Here is a 26,780-nt window from a genome sequence, read left to right as displayed (position 1 = left end):
CCAGTGTCCTCTGCAGACCCAGAGGTGGTACCTAGAAATGCCAGCCACCCGCTATCAAGCCAGGCTGAAATAAGGCTTCAATAAGTATGTCCTACACCTCATTAAAGCAGGGAGTCAACAGCAGCAGCCACATTCAGTGTATGTCACAATGTTCTACACTGTCTGGGTCAACAAGCAATGGTGACAGCCACCTCTGGCCCAGCCTTCCTGTAAGCAGGAAAGAAAAAAATGAAACGAAAGTCAGACAGAGGCGGGAGGAGAGATAATAAAGAAACTGCTATTCTGTTTCCAATAAATTATAATAACAGTGAATCCTTGTTTGCTCAGAAAACACATTTTGTGCATGAATGTTTAGCCTGCATCTATGTCTGTGAACCACAGGTGCCTACTATCTACAGAGACCATAAGAGCGTATCAGATCCCCTGAGACTGGAGTCACAGCAGCCATGTAGGTGGGTACTGGGAATTGAACTCAGGTCATCTGGAAAAGCAGCCAGTCCTCTTAAACACTGATCCATCTCTCCAGCCCCCATAGAACATACTTTTCCAAGATTCTGGTATGTAGACCTTCTTTATCCAAGCAAAATACAAATTTTGTCACATTTCAAATGGAAAATAAATGCTTTAAATTCTGCTTCAAAAGGAGCCAACAGTTACAGTCTAACAATTCTAACTAAAGATGGGTGCTTGTAAATAAAAACAAGTTTTTTTTCAGCCTTATCACTGTCAACACAGTTGTATGTTTATACAATATTTAAGACAGTACAAGGGAAAATATCGGTGCTTCTTACCCAGTGTTTTCCGGCTTCTTTCCACAGCTGTCCTTCGAGTTTGCTCGAACATGGCCTCCAAGTCAAATGTGCGAGCTTTCTTCCCTAGGAGAATAAACATCACTGTGACTGTCTTGCAATGAGCTGACCAAAGGCTCTAAAGCATTCTAGGATTTTTTGGTTTTGTTTGTTTTGGTTTTTCGAGACAGGGCTTCTCTGTAGCTTTGGAGTCTGTCCTGGAACCCACCTTGTAGACCAAGCTGGCCTTGCACTCACAGAAATCTGCCTGCCTCTGCCTCCCGAGTGCTGGGATTAAATATATGTACCACCACTGACCAGATATAGGCACTCCAGTTTTACTAACTGATCAATAACCACTCCGTCTGTCTACCTGACAGCATGTTTCTAAGATAATGATAAAACAGTAAAGGAGAAAAGAAAAATACAAGTTTAATAACCTTTATCCAAAATGCTTGGGACCAGAATGTTTCAAGTATCAAGAGTTGTTTGTTGGAATATTTATACACAGATATTACTAGTTTAGCATCCCTAATTCAAAATATAAAATACAAAACGTTTTGTTGTCAGTTTTTCTAGAGACATAGTCTTGCTTCATTCCACAGGCTAGCCTTGAACTCACAATCCTGTCTCAGCCTCCCAAATGTTGGGATTATAACAAGTATCCACCGACACCGTAAGCCAAATTCCAAAACTTTTGAGAACTTAATACTCAATAAGCACAAATTTTAGATTATTAAATTAGGACTGTGAACCTACTGAACATTAGCCATCCAGCTTTCTCATTCTCACCTAACTTAGCTAGATGTCTACACCTTGAAACAGCATTAAACTGTCAGGAAAAATGAGAAATACCCATACTTTGATTGTTGGAATCTAAGAAAATACCCTAAAACATGGCAAAGGAACTCGTCAGACATAACCAGAATACAGACTAGACAGAGAGCCTATCTGACTCGGAGATGCAGTAAAATTGTCTAGTACCACGAAGCCCAGGGTTTGAACCACAGCAATGCATACACATGCCTAAAATTTCAGCACTCAGAATACGGAGGCAAAGGAATAAGAAGGTCAAGGGCACCCTTACCTGTGCAGCAAGTTCAAGGTGAGCCTGGGATAAATAAGACCCCCTCTCAAACAAATGTATGGAAAAGATTATTTCATTGCTACTTCATAACTGTAATTTTGCTACTGTTGTGAATTGTAATGTAAATATCTGATATGCAGAATATCAGATATTCGATTCCTGTGAAAGGGTCGTTCAAGCTCCAAAGGGGTTGCAACCCACAGGTTAAGGTGGCAACATGAGAATTAAAGATATTCTAATGCGCTAAGAGATAGCCAGAGAGCAAATAGTTCAGTCCTATTACCAAGAACTGTTCTGTTCATAAAAACAGCTTCCTTTTTTTTTTTAACAGCTTCCTTTCTTAACAGAGCTACCAGATGACAGTAAATGCATGTTTTAAACTGATTTCAGCCTTGATGTCTACAACAGGGAAATCAATACAGCTCACATGAACAGACAACTTACAGAGCTACCAGAAAATAAATCTGTGGGATTTGGGGGTCAAACCTAGAGCCCTATGCTTACTGGGTAACGGCTCTATATTAGACTAAACCCACAATCCTTTGTGCTGTTTTAAAGTGTTAAGTTTATAACAACCTGTTACCAGAGCAGTTAAATATATATACAATATAACAGCTATTAGTACATTATCTTAAACACAGTAGAAAGTTCTCAAAGAACCATACAGTAAATATGAGAGGTGAGGCTGTAGAACTGGGTCTCATCACCCTGCTTACCAGAGTACAGACCACGATTTTTCAGTAGATTACCAAAAAATAGTGTTAATCATAAAAATGTTTTCATTAGAAGTTGGGGAGATGACTCAGTCAGTACAGGGCTTGATGCTCAAGCATGAGACTCGGGGTTCGGATCCTAGAATGGAAGATCCCTGAGGCTCCCTGGCTAGCTAGGCCAGCTGAACTGTGGGCTCCAGGCCCAGTGATAGACACTGTCACAAAAATGGAAGCAGAGAACAACTGATAAAGACACTAGATGCCAACCTCTGGCCTCCACATGCCTGGACACAAGCCGTGCACATTCATTCATACACACATTATGTACACACATTCCCAAAACATTCCTTTAGCATTACTGATAAAAACCAAAAGATGGATATGGTGTCACATGCCAACACATGAGAGGCTGAGGCAGGAGAGTCTCACTTTCATGCCACCTAGGAATACAGTCAGGTTCTACCTCAACAAAACAAAAAAATAAAACTGGGAATTACGTAGGGAAAAACTGTAAGTGATACAGATCTTATTGTGTAGTCTACTCTCTAGATAGGAAAATAAACCAAGTTTGGGCTAGCAATGTAGGTCAGGCGTTTAGCATGCAGGAAGCCCTGTTGATTCCTCATATTACCAAAAATTAAATTCGTGCTTTGGAAGAATATAACACTTTAAAATCTACATAATATTGTCTTAAAGAACATTGTTTGCTAAATAAACGGGAAAAAAAGAACAATGTTTGCTCATAAGTATAATATTAATTTTCAATATGCAACAGGAAAAGTGAAAAACAAATTAAATCTGAAGTCTTGATTTCTTTTTCTTTGTAATGCTCCAAACTTTCTGAAGCTGTTGGGTGGTGACGGCGCACGCCTTTAATCCCAGCACTTGGGAGGCAGAGGCAGACAGGACTCAGTGAGTTTGAAGCCAGCCTGGTCTACAAAGGAAATTCCTGGATACCCAGGACTGTTACACTGGGGGCGGAGGGGAACTTCTGAAGTTAGAATGAGCCACTAGAGAGATGATGGCTCAGCAGCTAAGAGCACTCACTCCTCTTGCCATCAGTAACTCTAGTTCCATAGGGTCCAGGACCCTCGTCCGGCATCCATGGGCACTGCAGGCATGTGGTGCATAGTTACATCCAGGAAAAATACCCACTCACAAGCATAAACATATATTCAATTAGCTTTTAAAAAATAAGAAGCCAGGAAGAAAGGTAAATACTGTAACTACTCTTTAGTGGACGGATTAGCTAGAGTCCGAGAAGACAGAATAGATGGATAAATGAATGAGAACTAGACACATTAGTGGGCCATTTGTTCCCAAATAAAATTACAAAATAATTTCCATTTGAGTTGTGTTTAACAACTAATGTGTTTAACAAATAATCACGTCTTTTGAAACTTGTTTTTAAAGTCATCTAATAACTTGTCATATCTAGGATTCACAGCAAGATTGAAGTGCGGATTCCGGACGAAAAAGACTAACCAAAAGGACGAACTCAATAACCACCATAAATAATATTATTTAATGGCCACCAATAAATATCCTTCTCGGACTGGGTCACAGCAGTAATCCCTTTCAGCCAAGGTTCCCAAGTGTCAGCTGAAGTGACCTCAACAAATTAAATGGGACCGAAGCGATTAGGATTTGGCCCGGCAGAAGGCGCCGGGCCAAAGTGACAACTCTCCTAACCTGACAGTTCTTGAGCCCTCTGCAAAACCGGGCTGGGCTCTGCCGGGGGCAGTCACTCACCGAACCCTGTGAAGCCCATGGTGACAGCCAGCTGAGGGTCGGGTCCCGCCGCGTCTGCGCCTGTCACTGTACGAGAAAGGGAAGACAAACAGCCGGTCAGCACGACGCTCCGGCTCCCCGGCACGGCCCACCAGCCCCGCTGGCCGCGCCGAACTCACCTTCGCTGGGTCCCGAATGCTCCATGGCTAACCGAGCCTCACAGCCTCCGCTGAAGAACCCGCGCAAGCAGCGCGCCACTGCCGGCAAGACTGACCGGAAGTACCGTCTCTCAGTCCGCGTCACCAAGAGCGGCCGGGCCGGGCCGGAAGCGAGGCTTTCGGACTCTTGCCACCTAGTGGTCCGGAGGGAACGCGCCGCTGAGAGCGCATCCCCGTTCAAATCGTGGTGGTACAAAACTTTGAACTTTTTCTGATGCCTTTGTAGAAGAGGTGAAAGTCCTCGCGTATTTCTAAGGAAAAGTCAACAGTATCTTGTTCTTTGAGTGCTGCTTTTCCTCTGTGATGTGCATGACGAAGCTCACACAGTTGCTCACCTTCTCTGTACACTTGAAGAAAGAAACCAGCGTATGACTCAAGTTCTGAGAACGAAGCCAGAAAACAGAGTTACCAGGAGGATTGCTCTAAGTACTTACCCTCAGTCACAGACTCCCACTGACTTGGCAAGCCTTGTTTACTGAGCAAGGGCTCCAAATGTTAACATATCTACTGTGTGTCTGATTTATTTTGGTTTTCTTACAACTTAGTTCCTTACTTATGCTATAAATGAATGGTTTGTCACTTATTCTATTTTTATTTTTTTAAATATTTATTTATTTATTAAGTATACAGTATTTGTCTGCGTGTATTCCTGCAGGCCAGAAGAGGGCACCAGATCTCACCACAGATGGTTGTGAGCCACCGTGCGGTTGCTGGGAATCGAACTCAGGACCCCCGGAAGAGCAGGCAGTGCTCTTAACCTCTGAGCCATCTCTCAGCCCTATTTTTAAAATCTAAAAGATATACTTGGTTGAATGAAAAAGAAGTTTGGGTTTTGTTTGGTTGGTTGGTTGGGGTTTTTTTTTGTTTGTTTGTTTTGTTTTTTTTTTTTTTGAGTCAGGGTTTTTCTGTAGCTTTGGAACCTGTCCTGGAACTAGCTCCCATAGCCCAGGTTGGCCTTGAACTCACAGAGATCTGCCTGCCTCTCCTGCCTCTCAAGTGCTGCGATTAAAGGCATGCACCACCACTACCCAGCTAAAATCAGAGTCTCACTATGTAACCCATGGCTGACCTGGAAATCAGAGACCCACTGCTTCTTATTCCCAAGTGTTGTTTTTATATATTTTTTTAAAGATTTATTTATTTATTAAGTATACAGTGTTCTGCCTGTATGCATTCCTGCAGGCCAGAAGAGGGCACCAGATCTCATTACAGATGGCTGTGAGCCACCATGTGGTTGCTGGGAATTGAACTCAGGACCTTTGGAAGAGCAGACAGAGCTCTTAACCACTGAGCCATCTCTCCAGCCCCCAAGTGTTGTTTTTAAAGGTGTGTGTTATCAAGCCAAGTGAAAATATTTAATTTTCATGTGCGTTTATTTGTTGGGGAAGTGACATAAACATGCCACGGTGGGCATTTGGAGATCAGAGAACAACTCGCAAAACTATTCTTCCCCCTCTGGATTCTGGAGGTGGAACTCAGGTCACAGGTTTAGTAGAAAACATCTTTATCTACAAGCCTTCTTGTCCACTCAAGAATGAAAATACTTTAATAAAGTTACTCATGAGCTCCACAATAAATGTCCTATCTCTATTTATGTTTTGTTTATCTGTATGTCTTCAATGATAGTCGTTATCTAATGTTTCCATTGTCCTTGGAATAAAATGCAAGCTTATTAATAAGCTGGAACTGTAAGTCTGTGGCTACTGGGCACAGAGAAGGCTCTGGAGTGGATCTCTAGCCTCCAAAATGCGGATTTAAAAAATCTTTAGCATGGCTTAAAACCTTGCCATTCCAACTTCATCATTTCCAACTTCACCAGAAAGTCAAAGCAATAAGCAACTTCAGAGCACAGTGCCCTGAAGTCATGGACTCTGCATCCAGCTCCGGGCCCTTGATTCCACCTCTCATGCTTTAGTTAACAAATGAAACCTCAGGAACTCTCGCAGGCATCTGTAGAACTTTGTCAACCTCCAACTAAATAAGCCCCCCCCACCACATGTTACATCAGTCGTTCTTCATAGTACAATCGCTAGACAGGTAGTCTGATTGCTTCCTCAATGAATTAATAAAAGTAAATAGTTCCGAAGGCAAAAGTTACTCTTCGTATGTGCAAGACTTATATAATTTGTAGCAACAAAGTTTGTATCTGTCTCAGAGATTTACAAACCACAAAAGTCACTTAATTTGCCTATGCTAGAATAAGTCATTAGGTACTGGAGTAAAATTTTACAGATGAAATTTACTATGTCACCATAGCCTTAAGCTCCTAAATAGCTATTTCAGCTACTCGGTAGTCAAGTAGATGAAATTGTGAGATGTCTGATTTATTACACTTTAAACTGTAGAACCCTAGAGGGAAAAGAAAAATAGACACTAGCTATTCCATCACCCATCACTATTAACATGCATAAGACATGCTTAAGAGTGCCCATGAGATCAAACCTCTTCTGGACACAATTCTAAGATATCACTTAGGGGTGACTTCATTATATCTTTTAATAAATTTGACCGATGAAACAAAAGCAATGGTGTACTAAAAGATAAAATAGGGCACATCAGGATATTAGTTTTCTGAACACCGTGATTCAGATGGGCAGGGACAGCAAACCATTTAGGTCTCTACCTACTGGGCAAGAAGGAGCAAAGAGCCAGAGCAGAGAAAGTAATTTATTGATTACGGTAGAGCAGTCGCTTTGGATCATTCCAGGGGAAGTTCTTAGACATTAGTCCGTAATCTCTGATTGGTTAAAATAATGTATTCCTTGGACTTACAGGATGACTCTGTAGATAAAGGTGCTTGGCACCAAGGCAAGCTACCTGAGTGCAATCCCCAGGTTCCATACGGTGAGAGGAGAGAACCGATTCACACCAGTTGTCCTCAGACGGCGGTATGCATTATGCCTGAGATATAATCGAGCACACACATACAAAATAGTGTAATTTTCTTTTCATTCGAAGGCGAGAAGATGTCATCAGAGCTCCCTAGATCCTGAAACACTGAAACTTATAAGCCTCTTTATTGGTGCCAGGAAAGGAGCAAAAGTCCCAGCTCATTCTCTTAACCACTAAGTCATTTCTCAAGCCTCCAAATTTATTTTTTATTATTTATTTGTTTGTTTGTTTGTTTGTTTATTGTTTTTCAAGGCAAGGTTTCTCTGTGTATGCCTGACTGTCCCGAAACTCACTCTTTTTTTTTAAATATTTATTTATTTATTATGTATACAATATTTGTCTGTGTGTATGCCTGCAGGCCAGAAGAGGGCACCAGACCCCATTACAGATGGTTGTGAGCCACCATGTGGTTGCTGGGAATTGAACTCAGGACCTTTGGAAGAGCAGACAATGCTCTTAACCTCTGAGCCATCTCTCCAGCCCCCCCGAAACTCACTCTGTAGACCAGGCTGGCCTCAAACTCAGAGATCCACCTGCCTCAACCTCCTGAGTGCTGGGATTAAAGGTGTGCGTGACCATGACCGGCTCCAATTTTTTCTTAAAAGAGTAAGCACTCTTTAATATGAGGTTAGTTCTCAACTTTGATTTTGCAAAGAGTCATGTAGCCCACAGTGATCTCAAATCTCGGCATCACTCAAACCTTAAGAATCATGACTCTCCTCTCTCTGCCTCCAAAATGTTGGGGATACAGGCCATGATGCTGGGGCTCAGTTCTTTCTTTTTAAGATTTTATTTTAGCCTGATGGTGGTGATGCACACCTTTAATCTCAGCACTTGGGAAACAGAGGCAGACGGATTTCTGTGTGTTCGAAGCCAGACTGGTCTACGAGAGCTAGTTCCAGGACAGCCAGGGCTGTTACAAAGAGAAATCCTGTCCTGAAAAAAAAAAGATTTTCTTTTATGGATAAGAGCATGTTAGAGTGTGTTGCTCACGTACATAAGTGTGTGCCATACGTGTGTCTGGTACCCTTAGAGGATAGACACGGTGTTGTATCCCCTAGCACTGGAGATGGTTTTAAGTCTTTTTTTAATTCTATGTGTATGAGTATCTTGCTTATATCTGTCTCTATGCCACATGCATGCCTGGTGTCTGTGGAGGTCAGAAGAGGGCATTAGATCCCCTAGAACTGGAGTTATAGACGGTTATAAGTCACCGTGTGGGCACTGGGAGCCAAACTCAGGTCCTGTGGAAGAGCAGTCAGTGCTCCTGACCATCTCTCCAGCCCCAGTCACGTTTCTGATATGTAGCACAAATAATAAAAACCCAGAGACAGATATTGGGGTTCAACCTGAAGATCAGAACAGCAAAACAGCCAACCACTAGAGAGACCTTTTTACCTCTACCAAATCTTCAGATCAAAGGGGTGATATCCTATCTCCATGAATCCTCAAACTCCACACTCCAGTAAGTTCCTGTCTCTTTTCCCTTTGATTCTTCTCTCCACCCAGTCATATTGCTTCTTTCTCCACCTCCCTAGTGCTGGGATTGAAGGCGTGTGATCCCAAGTGCTGGGATCACCTTTGTGTGAGCTCTGTTTCTCATTTAGACAGATTCAATCTTGTGTAGCCCAGGGAGGCCTTGAACTCACAGAGATCCATCTGCCTCTGTCTTCCAAGTCCTTGAGTGGTGTGTGCCACTACTCCCTGGCCTGTATGGCTAACTAGTATGACTGCTTCGCCCTCTGACCTTTAGGCAAGCTTTATTTATTAAAACACAAATAATGTACCACTTTTCTAATATGTGCATAATGTGAGCATTTATAGCAAATCTGAATTTTGCTGTGTGTATAGTGCATGCACATGTACATATGTGTGCAAATGCACATACAAATGAGTGGAGGTCAGAGGTCAATGACAGCATCTCTTACAGAACCTAGAGTTCACTAATTCTTCATGACTAGCTGGTCAACAAACTGCAGTGAGCCCCAGAAGTACTTCTGTCTGGACTCCACTTCCCCAACATGTGATTGCCCAGCTTCTTACAGGTCCTGGGGATCTCCTCTTGGGTCCTCATGCTTGATAACAAGCATTTTACCAACTGTGCCATCTCCCCAGCTCCCGAACTGGGTTTTGACCTGCTTATGTGAGAACTCAGGGCTATGGAGTTGTTTTGGTCTATGGTCTTCCGAACCATATGGTGTTCTGCTTCTAGAGCAGAAGCCAAGGCACAGACGAAGTATGACTGCAGTCACTGCCTTTACTTCTGTCACATGCCTCCCACAAAGGGGTCGCTTCCTCTTCAAAATGTCTTTAACAAAACGTTATTAACCAGGTCTTGCCCCCGAGTGTGTCTTTCTAGGGCTTAGACTAGGCCCGTGTCTGCTGTGCACCATGAGGAAGGAGAGAGATAACACTTGTGGGTTCCAAAGTCTTTGATAACTCACTACGTAAGTGGAGTCGCTGATCCAGGGCTGCAGGACAAGGACTCGGGAGCTTTGCTTCTCCTGGCGACCCCAAACAGGGGCAGAAATGGGGGTTATAAGCACAAAAATCACAAACAGTTGTTGCCAAGTTACATTTAAAAGTTTCTCCAATCAGGAATCAAAGATCAGGGATTCTCCTCGTGTGCTCCATCTTTGTCAACAGATACAGAATGAAAGCTTTTTAGTCCAACCAAGCAGATTCGTTTCTTTTGTCTCTCGGTAGGCCAACCATAAAATTTTAGAGACCTAAAAAGCACTACAGACTGTTTATGTTGTTTAAGGAGGAGGTGGGTCAGCCATTGGAAAGTTCTCAGCTCCCCTAGGGCTTGGGAACCTAAACTTTATTTCACCCTGAAGGTAAAATCAAGTCTGAAGTTTGGCTCAAGTCCTTAAACTGTCAGAGATTTTATGAATATGGCATTCAAGATATTTAAACTTATATGACAGATAGAGCCTCTCAGAACCTAGCAATGACTTAAGGGCTGTGAGAAACTTCTGATTTAGCCCGTGTGAAAAGAACACTTGCTTATGTAAAAAAGCAGAACAAAGCACGGCACAGAAGGTCAGTGTCAACCCCGAGACCACTCCTGTCCTTGAGTGAGCGGCCTCCTCTCCAACACAGACTTGCACGGAACAAAGCACGGCACAGAAGGTCAGTATCTAACCCCAAGACCATTCCTGTCCTTGAGTGAGCGGCCTCCTCTCCAACACAGACTTGCACGGAACAAAGCACGGCACAGAAGGTCAGTGTCTAACCCCGAGACCACTCCTGTCCTTGAGTGAGCGGCCTCCTCTCCAACACAGACTTGCACGGAACAAAGCACGGCACAGAAGGTCAGTGTCTAACCCCAAGACCATGCCTGTCCTTGAGTGAGCGGCCTCCTCTCCAACACAGACTTGCACGGAACAAAGCACAGCACAGAAGGTCAGTGTCTAACCCCGAGACCTTCCTGTCCTTGAGTGAGCGGCCTCCTCTCCAACACGGACTTGCACGGAACAAAGCACGGCACAGAAGGTCAGTGTCTAACCCCGAGACCTTCCTGTCCTTGAGTGAGCGGCCTCCTCTCCAACACAGACTTGCACGGAACAAAGCACGGCACAGAAGGTCAGTGTCTAACCCCGAGACCTTCCTGTCCTTGAGTGAGCGGCCTCCTCTCCAACACAGACTTGCACGGAACAAAGCACGGCACAGAAAGTCAGTGTCTAACCCCAAGACCATGCCTGTCCTTGAGTGAGCGGCCTCCTCTCCAACACAGACTTGCACGGAACAAAGCACGGCACAGAAGGTCAGTGTCTAACCCCAAGACCATGCCTGTCCTTGAGTGAGCGGCCTCCTCTCCAACACAGACTTGCACGGAACAAAGCACGGCACAGAAGGTCAGTGTCTAACCCCGAGACCTTCCTGTCCTTGAGTGAGCGGCCTCCTCTCCAACACGGACTTGCTGCTCAGAAGCAGCCTCGCCTTCTTTCTTGATGTTGTCAGCAGTATATTTTCTACTAGCAAGTTCTGAAATAAACTCTGGACTGCTTGGTTATTTTGACATGACCAGACAAACCTCCCAATTCTATCCTGTCTTCTGCCTCAATTCTTTCATCTGACTTTCCTTTGGCCTTGAGGTTCCTCAGGAACCCACGCTGACTTTGTAGGAGCAGGCTTCTACAGACTCTATGGCGATGAGGGCAGAGGTCAGGAGAGCAGTCTTGGCTGCCAGGCCCAGTGGGTGAGAGTCTTTCCTGTGGAGGAGGAATATGAGGAAACTGGCCTCACCCTGTCTAGGCAAAGTGGGACATCAACTCTCTAGTGTCCTGCTTGTCCACAGTTTGGGCAGAGCCTTGACAGAAGGTGAGTCATCGGGGCAGTCTTGCCTAGTGGTCAGTTGGTTAGAATTACCATAGTCCAGGTGGAGTTGACTGTTGCTGTGTCCACTGCCTTCTTAGAGATCTTGGGATTCAATGATAGGATCTGAGAGTCTAAATGCCATATTCAGCAAATCTCTGACAGTTTGAGGCCTTGAGCCAAACAAGAGTCAAAACTCTTATTTGCTTTTAGTTATTTGTTTTAAGCTATACCTTGAAAATATATAAAGGGCTAGATAAATTTTTCCTGTATTTGAATACATTAGTCCTTTGCATGACTTTGTAAGTAAAGTTCTGAACATCTCATGGCTTAATCATCATTTAACAGTTTATAAGAAAAACAACAACTTCTGAATTGAAACTCCTTTTAGTATCAGGATAAGACTTTTAACTCATAAATACAGTCTACAAACAGACTGGGAATTTTCCTGATCTTCACATAGTGTACTACTATAGAAACATAACAGTTTCTTGTATGACTCAGTTTACCAAAATAGCTATAGCTTAACAATGCTAACAAAAACAAAGATGTTAGACACATATGTAAATGTTTGACATGCAGGTGACCCTAGGCTACTCCTATAAAAAGGTCTTTTGACCTCTAGAGTCTTGAGATTGGAAAAACTGTTCCAAGTGTAATAAAGGCACTGTCTTATTACATCATAATTTGGAAATAGCCCAGTTTTTGCTGCTTTGCAGTTGTGGCCCTAACTTCAGTTGGGCAGTGACTACATTGGGTGTTTGGGATTCCAGTACAGTATTGAGTCTTTCTCAGGATGAGCCTTTAAACATAAAAGCCATGTTTTGGGAGTGACATATTTCAGTTAACGAAAAGTTAATCAGAAGCAGAACTAAAGGGGTTAAAAAAGCAAGATTAGCACGCTTGAATACTCTCCTGTGATCTAAAAAAAAATGAAAGTAAATTAACATGCAAAGACAAAACTGATTGTTTATAAATCAATAATTTTTATTTTTGGTACCTTAGATCTTTATCTTGCTTCGTTTTCTGTAATTTTAGTTATCCATGGGTCAACCGCTGTTCAAAAGTATTAGAAAACAGAAACAAAACAACTTGGGACTGGAGAGAGGGATAGGCAGTTAAAAGCACTGGCTACTCTTTTCTAGTGGACCTGAGTTCAATTCCCAGCACACACAGGGCAGTTCACAACCATCTCCAGTTCCGGAGATCTGATGACCTTTTCTGAACTTTCAGGGACTGCATGCATGTGGTGAATGTTATGCCCAGATATCAGGTCCCCCCAAACCACCATGGAGTCTGAACTCATATATAAAAACAAAGACCCTTTATTCAGACTTGAGCTTGGACCCTCCATGTGTCCGATGCATTGATGCAATTGGAGAACGCTGAGTCCAGGTGGGGTAGATTTTTATCATAGTAGAGGTTGGGGGTGGGGGTAGGGGATTTCCAGGGTTCAAGACCCTGACTGGCTGACATTTGTCTAAGGGTATCTTGGTAAAGAAGGGTATGTGCATGCTGGGCTAAGGCATCTGGCAATCCTGTCTACAACGGTTGGAACATTAGATAGTTTTCCCTTGGATGCTGATTGGCCCGTTCCTGGGTGGTACCTTGGTGGTCTCAGTTTGTGGTCATTTCTGGAATTACCCTAAGTTATTTCCTTAGGGTAAACTGAAACTTAGGGCTACTCTTTGACTGACTTCTATTGAGCCTGTCATGGCAACTGTATAATCAAGCTGCCCTGAACCCTACAGTGCAAGGCCATGCACTCGGGCACACACAGATACACATAAAATATTATTTTTAAGAAACCAATTAGAAGTTCTGAATGAATACTGTTCTGAGCCATGATGAGATGCCACACTAAACTGCTCTGTCCTATATAGATGTGAATCATCCTTTTGTCTAGGGTCTGCACATAGTACTGCCGCCATTAAGGTGTCACAGTACTTCTGCCCAAGAAACGCTTATTTTACCTATTACCTCCCAAGAGTAAATCATCATTGCAGTATATTGTTTTGATAATTCTACCTTATTATTGTTGTTAATCTCTTACTATGCCTATTTTACAGTTTATCATGGCTTCGAATGTATGAGAAAGACAAAGTTTCTCTTAGGTTGGGTTCTACAATGGTTTCACTGAGAGCATGGAACTGTTTCCTTTAGAGAAGGCAGAAGGGTTTTGCTATTAGGTCAAAATACAAGTAGGTTAGTTAGGTCGTGAAAATTTTAATATTCAGAAATTTCAATGGGTGGTGGTGGCATACACCTTTAATCCCTGGGAGGCGGGGTAAGGTGGATCTCTGTGAGTTCAAGGCTAAAGAGGTCTACAAATTGATTTCCAGAACAGTCTGGGCTACACAGAGAAATCCTGTTTCAAAAAATAACAACAAAAAAGAAATGAAGTCATCTTTATTTTAGGAGATAAAAATCAACTCAATTGGCAAAACACAGAATAGCACAGGTGTTAACTTGCCAAAACATTAAGAACTAAAAAAGCTTCCTTAACTGAGAAGAAATAAGGAACATGTTTTCTAGACTTTCCCCAGAGACACTAATGGAGTAAGACGGATACTCTCTAAGGGAAGGCAAGCTGTGTACATGAATAGAAAAGCTTGCTTTAATTAATTTGGTCATTATGGTTAGGGTTAGTGGACTTCCTCCTCCCGTCTTTGGGATTAATAACATTTGCCTGTAACTCCGGATCCAGGGTGTCAGATACCCTCTTCTGGCCTCCATGGCCATATGCACACATAACATACATTCAGACATACACATACACAAAATAAAATAAAACCTTTCTTCAATTGAACATAGGACTCAAAGCATCTCTCCTTTGGCAGACTTATTTCTTCAGAACATATACAATTGACAGGAATTAGCAGGACAGCAGTATTGAGAAAAAAAGCCGGGCGGTGGTGGCACACACCTTTAATCCCAGCACTCCGGGTGCAGAGGCAGGCAGATCTCTGTGAGCTCAAGGCCAGCCTGGTCTCCGAGTTCCAGAACAGCCGGGTGGTTACACAGAGAAACCCTGTCTCAAACACACACCCACACACAAAGAAAACAACAACAACAAAACCCTTTTGTGAGGTCCTAGTTTAAAAGATTTGGACTGAGTATGTTAGATGGTATCTGTAATCATAGTTATTCTGGTCCTTGAGCCAGGGGGATTGAAGTTTGAATCCTGTCTGGGTTACATTGTGAGTTCAAGACATAGTGAAATCCAGGCTCTTAAAAAAAAAAAAAGAAAAGAAAAAAAGAAAGCCAAGTTGTGTTGGTGGCGCATGTCTTCAATCCCAGTGCTCAGAAGGCAGAGCAGGTGGATCTCTGTGAGTTGGAGGCCAGCCTGGCATACAGAGTGAGTCCAGGACAGCCAGGGATACACAGAGAAACTGTGGGGGTAGGGCAGCAACACCCTGGCTGCTTTGGGCAGGTGGGTGGTTTCCTTGTCTAGTGAAGTTCCCTTCTGTTGGGTAACGCCTTTTTCTTCCCTCTCATTGCTCTTCTGAAATGTATATTTATTCCCCACTAAACAATCTACAACGAAAGCCTATCATTATAGTAATTTTCATTTTGTTTCTGAGATGGGTCTCCACTACACAGCCCAGGCTGGCTCCCAATTACAAGTGTGTGCCTCTAAGCCTGGACTGCATGATGCAGTCACTATATTTTTGCATTAACTATCTCAAAGGGCAAAAGTTTATTAGTTTGATATTCCCAACAGAAGACTGGATGCCCGACACAGAAAACGTTATTTCCTAGAACTAGATGGCCTACTGAGTGCCTACATTAATCCCCGAAGTCTAAACTTAGAATAAACCTGTGAATCCCCCAATGCAATACGGGGAAAAAGATGTGAAGCAAAAGTCTCAAGTTTCATAGGCTTATATAAACTTGTGAGTATCCGAGGATGATCTTCAACACCTGCTTCTACTTCCCAAGCTCTGGAACTATAGGCACGACCTACTCAATCCCTCTCTCTCCTTCCGTCCCTCTCTTCCCTCCCTCCCTCTAGTTTGCGATAGGATTACACTCTGTAGCCCACACTAGCCTGACAATCCTCCTGCCTCAGTTTCCTAATACTGTATTATATTAAAGGCATGAGACACCACACCTCCTTGACTTCCAATACACGTACACACACACACACACACACACACACACACACACACACACACACACACACTCCCACAAAGACTGGCTACAGAGCCAAGAACAGAGATACACATGTAGGGAAATTAAAGATTTTGAATTTACCCCACTGTTTGGAATGCTGTAAAATTCTGGCTCACATATATATATATATTTCTCGAACCAGGGACCAATTTCCAACTACCGTTAGAAGTCATCAGGGCACTCCTAAAAAGCCGCAGTCGCCGCATTCCGACTCGCGTGCGGGAAGAGCCAAGGTTCGGCTCGCGCGCGGGGTCACCCCGCAAAGCCCACGGCAAGAGCCCCCCTCGCCTGCTCCGGCACCCGGAGTTCCACCTCCCTTTCCCTTCCTACCCAGTCCCTCTTCTCTCCCCTTCCCCTCCTCCCCTCCCCCGGCAATCTACCGACTAAACCCCAGCCTCCTCCCTCAGCCCCGAGCCCACGTCCAACCCCCTCAACTGCTTCCTCTTCCCGTCCCTGGAAACGCCATCTCCTTGGACCCAGGGGGACGAGCCGGAAGTGCGTCATGATCCGGCGCCGAGGTTTTCGTTTGGCGCGCGCGTCCCAGGGAGCGGTTCTGAAGTCTCTTGGTTTTTTTCTCGGCTCGCCTCGGGTTTGCAGTATTTTTGTAACGTGGTGTCCGCGGTTGTCGACATGCCGTCGTCTGTGCTGGGCTCGGTGATGGTGGCCTCTACGTCGTCGGCCGCCTCCCTGCAGGAAGCTTTGGAAAATGCGGGGAGGCTTATCGACCGACAGTTGCAAGAAGACCGCATGTACCCAGACCTCTCTGAGCTGCTCATGGTGTCCGCCCCAAGTGAGTGAGCCGGTCCAGTGGTGTCCTGTTTCTCCGCCTAAAAAAATTCATTCTGATTCTCTGTCTCTGGCCTTATCTGTACGTTGGTGCCTACGAGCACATTCAAAGATTAGGGCTTGTTTTCCTAAATGTTTGAAGAAGAGCAAACCCCATTGAATTTTTTTTAAAACAATTTATTTATTTATTACCAATATTGTGTTGTGCCTGCATGTTTGTCTGCAGGCCAGAAGAGGGCACCAGATCTTATTACGGATAGGTGTGAGCTATCATGTGGTTGCTGGGACTTGAACTCAGGACCTCTAGAAGAGCAGCCAGTGCTCTTAAACACTGAGCCATCTCTCCAGCCCCCCTTTGAATTTTTTTTTCTTGTCTACACATGTTCGTTGTAGATACTTGAAGAGGTAAGAGCAAGCTCATTGAATTCAAATGAGAAGAATCTTCTGATCCAGTTTCCATTTTTGTACATTTCTTGTGTCAGCGGTGCGCCAATCAGAAAAACAAAGGAGATAATTTGGAAATCTCTGATATTGTCTCAGAGGCATATCTTATGTGTGCAGTTAACAAATATAGTGCCGGAACGAACCAATAAAGAAATAGAGGAGTCAGATTGCTGACTGACAGAGAAGAACAAAGTTTATCTGTCAACCAACGAGATAACTGGAAAGTATTTACCTTAATTAAAAAATTGTAACCAGCTAAAGGTTTGTGGAATTGCATTAGTTGCTACAAAGTGGCCCTTGGTACAGGAAATTTGGAGAAAAGCAGAGAAAGGTTAAGGTCCAGTTGAGACTTGTGAGCAAAAACAGAGGTGAACTGGATAATCGATGTAAAGTAACCAATACATTTCTAACGATTTGTAGAAATTGTTTGTGAGATTTTAAGTCAGAAATACCAGAAGCAAAGGTAGCCATTGTACTTGACAACTACTAACACACGGGCTTGCCTTATAGAATGTGTTTGTCCTGTTAGCCAATCATCTTAATTTGTCCCTTCCCTCTTAAGTTTGAAAACAAGATTAAAGAGTCGTGCTTTCTGATACTCTTAAAATACTTTGCATATACTTCCTCCTTGCACTAATGCCTTTCCCTTCTAGCATTTGTTTTTTTTTTTTTTTTTCTGCCTAACAGACTCTTCCCAGAGTCTTTCTGTATAGCCCTGGCTGTCCTGGAACTCATTCTGTAGACCATACTGACCTCGAACACAGAGATTGGCCTGGCTTAGATTAAAGGCGTGTGCCACCATCACCTAGCTCTTCCCAGACTCTTCCTGAAAGTCTCTAGTTTAAGCCGGGCGGTGGTGGCGCACGCCTTTAATCCCAGCACTCGGGAGGCAGAGGCAGGCGGATCTCTGTGAGTTCGAGACCAGCCTGGTCTACAAGAGATAGTTCCAGGACAGGCTCCAAAACCACAGAGAAACCCTGTCTCAAAAAACAAAAAAAAAAAAAAAAAAAAAAAGTCTCTAGTTTAAACCAGGCATGGTGATCTTTTGTTTGTTTGTTTTTTGAGATAGGGTTTCTCTGTGTTGCTTTGGAGCCTATCCTGGAACTAGCTCTAGCCTTGAACTCACAGAGATCTGCCCTCCTCTGCCTCCAAGTGCTGGGATTAAAGGCGTGCACCACCACTGCCCGGCGGCACGATGATCTTTAATCTCAGCACCTAGAAAGCAAAGGCAGGAAGATCTCTTTGAGTTTGAGGTCAATCTGGGCTACATAGTGAGTTCCAGGCTGGCCAGACTATACATCTAGAGCCTGTCTCCACAAAAAGAAAGTCTTTAGTTTCTTTGAAAGTTTTCTTGACCATTCACATTCTCATCCTCTTTGCATTGCTACTTTGTTTCATTAGGAACATTGTTGTATTAAAATTGTATTTTAGGCTGGGCGGTGGTGGCACATGCCTTTAAAGCCAGCACTGGGGAGGCAGAGACAGGCAGATGTCTGGGCTACAGCCTGGGCTACACTAGTTCCAGGACAGGCTCCAAAGCTACAGAGAAACCCTGTCTCCAAAAAAAAAAAAAAAAAAAAATTCTTTATTGAGAGTAGTCTGTGGTTGCCACCAATAATATATAGCATTTTTGGTACTATTTGTGTGTGACAGGTCGGTCTGGAGGAGAAATCCAAAGAAAGGAGAATGGATTGTTTGATTTGGACGTTGTTTTGATTTTTTTGGACAAATCTAATATAACTCAGTCTGGTTTTTAACTGTAGTCAAGAGTAACTTTGAATTCCCGATCCTCTTGCTGTCACCTCTAGAGTGCTAGGAATACAGGCATATGCCACCATGTCCTGTTTTTGCTGAGCTAGGAATCACAGCCAGGTATTCATGTATGCTAGGCAAGAACTATGCTAACTCAACTACATCCCCAAGCTTGATAACCTTTGCTCGTGATTGAAGCCAATAACTGTCCCATCCTGGGAGAATGAGATTTCTCAAGTCTACTTTGTAACAGGTCAGAACTCCTTAAATTTGGAGACATCATAGGCTCTGGGGTGGGGTGGGGTAGAGGTGGCATGAATTGCTTATCTTATTCTAGTTGGTGAGTGGTACTTTACTGTTGTCTATAAATGCTTCCTTTTCTTTTTTGTAGACAATCCCACTGTTTCCGGAATGTCGGATATGGATTACCCTCTACAAGGACCAGGTTTGCTGTCAGTACCCAGCCTTCCGGAGATCAGCACTATCCGAAGAGTCCCCCTCCCACCTGAGCTGGTTGAACAGTTTGGACGTATCCTATTGTTTTTAATTTACCTATTTTATAAATATTAGATTAGTGTTTTCATTACTATAATTCCTGTTCTATGCTTACATAATGTCTACAATTTATTTAAGTGTTTTCAGAGCCATGGATAAAGCTCAGTGCTAGAGCATTTGTCTGGCAGGGCTGAGGCCCAGCTGCTCAATCCTCGTTACCTACCTCACCCCAAATTTTAGTCTTCAGTGCTGACATATATCTGTATTGCCAGTACTCTTGAGGTTGAGGCAGGAGGATTATGGTACTCTTGCAGCCAGCTTGGAGTATATTATAGACCTTATAATATACTGGGTAGTTTGCTTCCTATTTTAGAGTAGATAAGCATGGGTCAGGCATGGCAGCACACACCTTTAATCCCAGCACTTGTGAGATCGAGGTAGGATGATTTTTATGAGGTTACGGCCAGCCTGGTCTACATTAGTGAGTTCCAGGACAGGCAGATAGAACTTAATAGTGCTACCCAGTCTTGGAAGGAAGGAACAGAGCAGATAAGCATGATAATACATACCTGTAACCCCAGCAGTCATGAGGATAAGGCAAGAGGATTGCAGCTCCCGGGCCAGCTTGAGCTAACAGTGAGACTGTCTCAAGAAAGAAGGAAAAAGTGTTATCGGCTGGAACTAATTCAGCAGTAAAGATCACTCTCTGCTCTTGCAGAGGACCCAGATTAGATTCCCAGCACCCACTTGATGGCTTATAACTGTAACTCCAGTCCCTCGGGCTCCAAGGCCCTCTTCGGGCCTCCATGGCCACCAGGCACACACACACATGGTACACAGACAAACATTAGCATAAAACACATACACACACAATAAATAAAATTAGATAAAGAAAAAAAAGGGGGAGAGGAAAGGAAAGGGAGAAGAAAGAAAGGAACGTGACAGGAGCCTCATGGGTGCCGGGCAAGTGCTGAGTCATCGGGTGATACATCTAACCAAGAGATCGTCTTTTAATCATACGTTTTAAGTCAAAAGCTATTGAGGAAATAGTGTGAAAAATAATTGAACTCTTTGCACCTTACATTCATGCTTCCTCAGATATGCAGTGTAACTGCATGATGGGGGTTTTCCCTGCTATCAGCAGAGCTTGGCTGACAATTGACAGTGACATATTCATGTGGAACTACGAAGATGGGTATGTATGGCAGGCTGGGTTGGAATTCCCTTAACCTTTATTGCTTGTTACAGCTCATGGTCTACTCATGAGAAACTGTCTGGTTTTACCTTTTGTTTATCTTGTCTGGGTGAGTGTTTCCCAGTGTGCATACTAGTCATCGGGGGGCATTGAGATGTGGATTGGGGGGCTAGGGAGATGGTTCATGACTAAAGTACTTGCTATGCAAGCAAGCAAGTCAGAGCTCAGCTCCTCACGACTCAAATAAAAGCCATGGAAGCCCAGCCCTTGAAGGGCAGAGGCAGGCAAATGCTGGGGTCTTTCCGGCCAACTGGTCTACCTGGAAACGGTGAACTCCAGGTTCAGGGAGAGTAATTGTCTGAAAGAGTAAGATAGAGAATGAAAGAAGACATTGACTAACCTCTGGCTTCTTCTATACGTGCATGCACACAAACACCTCTGCACACATACACACAATGTCATTCTATTTGTAAGAATTTCTTGAACTTTGCTCTTGGTCTATTCAGTCTACTCATGGCAAGCACTCTATCATGGAGCTGCATTCCCCAACCAAGATTCTGCTCTTATTCTTTGTTGTTATTTGTTAGTTGGTTTGCTTGTTTGAATCCTGGGGATTAAACCTAGTGTCTCATGGATTCTCTCATTGAGTTATATCCACCTTTCAAAGGACTTCCCGAGAAGCAAGGCATATATTCCAAGTTTGTAGTCTGTAGAGAAGATTATATGTTGGTATTTTTGAGCCATTATTTGGCATTTTTAATTTTTTCTAATTATATTTTATTTCTTTTGTGTGTATGTGTATGGGCCTGGGTTTAGGGGTGTGGGTGTGTGTATCACAGTGCATAAGTGGCAGTCTGAAGACAGCCTGCATGAGTTAGTTCTTTTTCCACCACATGGGCCCTGGTGGCGGTCCCTTATTGGGCATTTTACAAAGACTCCTTTTCCTTGCATTTCTATGGACTATGAAGCCAATAATTATTGAAATGATAATTTGGTTGTTTTATGGTTTTTGACTTTGTGAATTAAATATATCGAATATTTAAAATCCAAAGTCAGTGTTTCTTAAACAGAGTAGTATATGATCAGTTAGCTCTCTTAGCCTCTAGAGGTGAGTTTTGTGTTACTTCTCCTTCATATTTCAGTTACTCAGTTACCTACATGAGTCATCCATTGAGATGGGAAGTGTCATAGAAGGCCCACATAGTTAAGCTGTTACTCTTGCATCGAATAACTAATACTCCTTTTACTTAGAAACATGCATATGCACATGAACACATATTCAAAATACTTAATTGCATCAATTATACCATATGACAACTTCTACAGAAAGATACTTCCAGTTAAAACTGTATTTAACTAGATGTGTCCACGGGCGTGTTAGTCATTATAGCAATGGTCTATGATTGTGATTGCTCCAAAATGTCGACGTTAGTGACATTTTTACTTTTCTAGTCAAATCTTACGCTCATTCATTTAACAAATACTATTATCTTGAGACATGATGTTCCTCCTCATTGATTAGGGTTCGGTGAATAGACCGACTTTTTTCCAGGTCTAGAGTTAAACTGAACTTGGATTTGTTTGTTGCTGTAGTTAACCCGGTAGCATGGATTTCTGAATTCCTTTATAATTTCCCTACTTTAGGATGCAGATTAGGCACTGGGGAATTTTTCCCATTCTACTCTTATCATTGAGTTTTATGAGTGCCCTCCCAAAGAGTCTTCTCCACACACCTGCCCCTGTTGCAGCTGGAGATTGGTGTTAACTTGAGTCATTGCTTGCAGCCCAGCTGGACAGATATTTAGAATGTTTCTCTACCTTATCCTTAGAAAGGTCTAGTGCCTGGGTCTTAATTCTTCACTAGTTTTGTTTGCTGTTTTAGGTTTTTACTCTGATATCTAAACTAATAAAGAACATTGTAAATAAGATTTTAAGTATGTATATATTATATATATAAACATGTTTTCTTTACTTTGAGCAGAGGTGACCTTGCCTATTTTGATGGACTCAGTGAAACAATTCTTGCTGTGGGACTTGTGAAACCAAAAGCTGGTAAGAACTGAAACTATCAGGATGAGATTCTGACTGTATGCATGGTCTCCAAATGTGTTAGAGTCAATCAAAATATTTCTCTTCCTCTAACACCTGGCAGCCACCACTCTGCTTTTTTCTATACCAGTGACTTTTTACCTGTAGCATCTGTTATTCTGTCCAGCTTACTTCACTTAGTTTTTGTCGTCACAGATCATGCATGTTGGATATCTGAATTTCCTCCCTTTTCAGCCAGGTGCAGCGGCACATGCTTCTGATCCCGGCTCTGGGGAGGCGGAGGGAGGAGTTCAAAGTCATCTTCAGCTAAATCACAGGATTGAGGCCAACTTGGGCCACCTCAAATGCTGTCCCCAAAATTTCCTCCTTTTGTGTGGCTGAATAATGTTTGTACTGCATGTGTGTGCTACACTTTTTTATTTTAATTGATTTGTGTTTTGCCTATATGTATGTGTGAGGGTGGTGGATCCCGGAGTTACAGACAATTATGAGCTACCATGTGGGTGCTGCGAATTGAACCCTGTCCCCTGGAAGAGTAGTCAGTGCTCTCAACCACTGAGCCGACTCCCCAGCCCCCGAGTGTGAGACACTTTTTAAATGGCGTTGTTGAGTCAGTTATTTCCTATTCTTTTCTACTGTTTATGTACTTTAGTGCTTTAACATAGTAATATTTAAACACAGTTGGTTGACCCAGATTTAGACTTTTGCTGTCTAATTAGGAGCTCACTTTAATAGTGTGACTATATTTTATTCATGCCTACATTCTGTGGTTTTTCAGGAAATAATTTACCTTTGTCTGTTTTGCTGTAGGCATCTTTCAACCTCATGTACGACACCTGCTGGTTTTGGCAACCCCTGTAGATATAGTAATTCTTGGCCTCAGCTATGCTAATGTACAAACAGGTATGGTAACTCACTCATATGCTAGGTTTTTAAAAATAATAGCGTGTTGAAAATTAGCATTATAATGGTTTTTAGTACTAAATCCTCACACGAGTTTCGGTTTGTTTTTGATATTTTGCTATATAGCAAATATGTGTACTATAGGTGCAGTTTAAATTATCTTTAGTGAAACTCTGTGTATGTATGCATGCATGCTCTAGGAATTGAGTTCAGGGCCTTACATATAGACAAAAGCACTTTACACCACACCACACCCACCACCACTGTGGCCACACTGTTAAACTGTTTTGTTTAAATTTATGTATTTATTTATTGCTTTTATGAGACAAAGTTTCACTGTATAGTCCTGGCTGTACTGGAACTCAATCTTTAGACCAGGCTGGCCTTGAACTCACAGAGATCCACCTGCCTCTGCCTCCCAAGTACTGGGATTAAAGGCGTGCGCCACCACAGCCAGGCAAGGTTTATTTTTATTTTTTGTGTATAACTGTTTTACCCGAATGCATATATATATGTGATTGTGTGTGTGTGTGGAAGCCAGAATATGATGTTAGATCCCCTAGAACTTAAGTTATAGACAGGTGTTTGTGACTGGTCATATGGGTACTGAGAACTGAACCCTGGTCCTCTGCAAGAACAATGCTTGAATCTGAGCCATCTCTCCAGCCCTTCAAGCTTTTATGCTAACTTTATAAAATGTAGGCAATGGGATATTTTAGTAGGAATTCAGTAAAGTTACCAGTTCTCTTTTTCAGCTCACAGAGATCCGCCTGCCTCTGCCTCCTGAGTGCTGGGATTAAAGGCGTGCGCCACCATCGCCCAGCTAAGTTCTCAAGATAATGTGAGGATCATTTTAGCTTTCAGAAAACTAAGGAACTGTTGTCTGGTTTTTCTTGTTGCACACCTGCAGGTTCTGGCATTCTTAATGACAGCATGAGTGGCGGGATGCAGCTGCTGCCAGATCCTTTGTATTCTCTTCCGACTGATAACACTTACCTCTTAACCATCACTTCCACTGATAATGGCAGAATATTTTTGGCTGGAAAGGACGGCTGTTTGTATGAAGTAGCATACCAAGTAAGCATTAACATTTGCAAATTTGGTTTTTGTTATCCTTTTGAAAAGCAAAAGAAGAGCGTTTGTTTTAATTTTCTAATTTTATTCTCTATATATTATTAAGGAAAATATTCAAGCATAAACCAAACTACTCTATACCCATAAGACCTAGTCCTCCTCCTAGGTAAAACCCTTCTGTCTTGTATAAGTATTGGTATTCTGGAACTTGAGCTAGAGCTTTATTAGTGTTAGACAAACACCAGTGTCATTTTGGTAATCTGTTTGGTATGTGTCTTTAAAGCAGTGGTTCTCAACTTGAGGGTCAGGACCCCCTTGGGGGGAGTTGCATATCAGATAATTTTAGTACAATTCTTAATAGTAGCAAAATTGCAGTTATGAAGTAGCAACAAAAATAATTTTATAATTGGGAGTTACCACAACATGAGGAACTATATTAAAGGGTCACAGCATTAGGAAAGTTGAAAGACACTGTTTTAAAGCATGATATTTATACACATAAATCAATACCTGTTCACCTGTGTCTGTGTGTACACTTCTATAAATGTCTGTCCTCACTTCGGTTACTGTTAGTTATGTTTACAGTTGACTTTTCATTGAATAATGTGTGTTCAAAGTTATTTGTTGTACTTAGTAGATATTTTTAATTATAGAATAACTGGAGTTAATTTTGAAAAGTGTGTTTCACTGTACTTACAGTCCCTGGTGGTCCATGGAGACTAGAGGTTTCACTGAGCGTGGGTACAGTTGTCATTGTATGGCATTACACATCTTGTTTCTCTCCAAGGCAGAAGCAGGCTGGTTCAGTCAAAGATGTAGGAAGATAAACCACTCAAAGAGCTCTCTTTCCTTCCTCGTTCCTTCTTTGCTCCAGTTCACATTCTCAGAAGATGGTAAGTAGGAAACAAGTTTGGCAAATAAAGCAAAATTTTTGGTACTTTGAACTTAACATTTTCTTCAGAAATTTGCTTTCTTAGTTGTCATACTTGTCATATGAAATTGTATTTGCTATATGTCTGTGAGGTGTCTCAGGGAGCAGCAGTGTCATAAAACAGAAAAACATAGATTTTATTCTCCAACTAGCTATTTTCTACAAATTTTGGGTCATTCCTGCATCATGTGACCAAAACACCTTTCCTTCTTAAACAAAAAGGTGTGTGTGGTCTGTCTGTCCCCACAAACAGCATACATGCACAGGTAAGAAAGACAGTTTTCCCTATATGGGAAATGGTCTAGAACAAACCCCCAGGTCAAATTTATATCTCTGGGGTTTTTTCTGTGTTTTGTTTTGTTTCTCTGTGTAGCCCCAGCTGTCTTAGAACTCACCTTGTAGACCAGATTGGCATAGAACTCAGAGACTGCGTGCCTCTGCCTCCCTGGTGCTGGGTTAAAGACATGTGCTACCACCTCCCGACCTATATCAATGAATTTTAACAAACTTAGCAACAAGCAAGTGTAATAATTTTAAGATGCTTTAAAGTGAAGTAATATAATGAAACTTAAAAAAGAAAATTAAATGACGGAATTTTTTGTCATGAGCCACTTCTGTGTGGTTCTGTAAGAGATTTTTGTCACTCTGCTAACAGAGTAGGTTTATTTACACAGAGTACTGTGGCTGCCACACTGTGAAGTGATACGCTCTTATGGAAACATGCTGTGTATTTTTAGAAATCAGTATGTATTGTGGTGCTTTCTTTTTTCTTTGAATTTAAATTTAAATTACTTTATGAGTATGTATCAGTGTGGATTTGTGGGCCTATATGTCTATTTGGCGTCTGTGGAGACGAGGAGCTGGCATTGCAGGCAGTGTAAGTGTTGGGAATCAAACTAGTGTGTACCCTTGACCACTCAGTTGTCCGTCCATCTCTTCTGTGGCGTTTTCCTACCTAGATGTCATCCTTTGTTTTCATTCCTGAAAAATTAGGAGTGTAGTAGTCTTTGTTTTTCTAGCATATAGTAAGTAGTTTGTTAAGTATTACTGGATGAAGGAGTAATCTAAACTGGGCATGTTGGGACATACCTCTAATCCCAGTAGAGAGAGACAGGTTCATTTTTGTACATTCAAAGCCAGCATGGGCTGCATAGCAAGTTTGAGGCCAGACAGAATTGCATAGTGAGACCGTCTGAAAACAAAATTTAAAAAATCATTTAGAAGAC

At 42.5% G+C, this 26,780-nt stretch overlaps 2 protein-coding genes across 3 annotated transcripts in view; one reads left to right on the top strand and one right to left on the bottom strand.

The window, feature by feature from the left end:
- Positions 1–4,593, bottom strand: part of Wdr70 (WD repeat domain 70) — a 212,197-nt gene extending 207,604 nt beyond the window's left edge. The window contains exons 1-3 of one of the 2 annotated variants that reach the window (XM_075975932.1): positions 4,499–4,593; positions 4,341–4,406; positions 792–875 (exon numbers count right to left, since the gene is read on the bottom strand). In XM_075975932.1, coding sequence (XP_075832047.1) covers positions 792–875; positions 4,341–4,406; positions 4,499–4,523 — 175 coding nt within the window. In that variant the 5' untranslated portion in view covers positions 4,524–4,593. Of the gene's footprint in view, positions 1–791; positions 876–4,340; positions 4,407–4,498 lie in introns of those variants that run through there. The other variant, XM_075975933.1, reaches the window with a different exon arrangement.
- An 11,855-nt stretch (positions 4,594–16,448) lies between these two features.
- The window catches only part of Nup155 (nucleoporin 155), a 47,862-nt gene continuing 37,530 nt past the window's right edge, over positions 16,449–26,780 (top strand). The window contains exons 1-7 of the mRNA XM_075975931.1: positions 16,449–16,715; positions 19,299–19,436; positions 20,501–20,597; positions 22,579–22,649; positions 23,457–23,549; positions 24,460–24,626; positions 25,411–25,516. Of these exons, the coding sequence (XP_075832046.1) occupies positions 16,556–16,715; positions 19,299–19,436; positions 20,501–20,597; positions 22,579–22,649; positions 23,457–23,549; positions 24,460–24,626; positions 25,411–25,516 (832 nt within the window). The 5' untranslated portion in view covers positions 16,449–16,555. The remainder of the gene's footprint in view (positions 16,716–19,298; positions 19,437–20,500; positions 20,598–22,578; positions 22,650–23,456; positions 23,550–24,459; positions 24,627–25,410; positions 25,517–26,780) is intronic.

The sequence above is a fragment of the Microtus pennsylvanicus genome, chromosome 6 (assembly GCF_037038515.1).
Source record: "Microtus pennsylvanicus isolate mMicPen1 chromosome 6, mMicPen1.hap1, whole genome shotgun sequence".
NCBI lineage: Eukaryota > Metazoa > Chordata > Mammalia > Rodentia > Cricetidae > Microtus > Microtus pennsylvanicus.
Note: the sequence above shows the minus strand (reverse complement) of the source record. Positions and strands in the feature narration are given on the sequence as shown.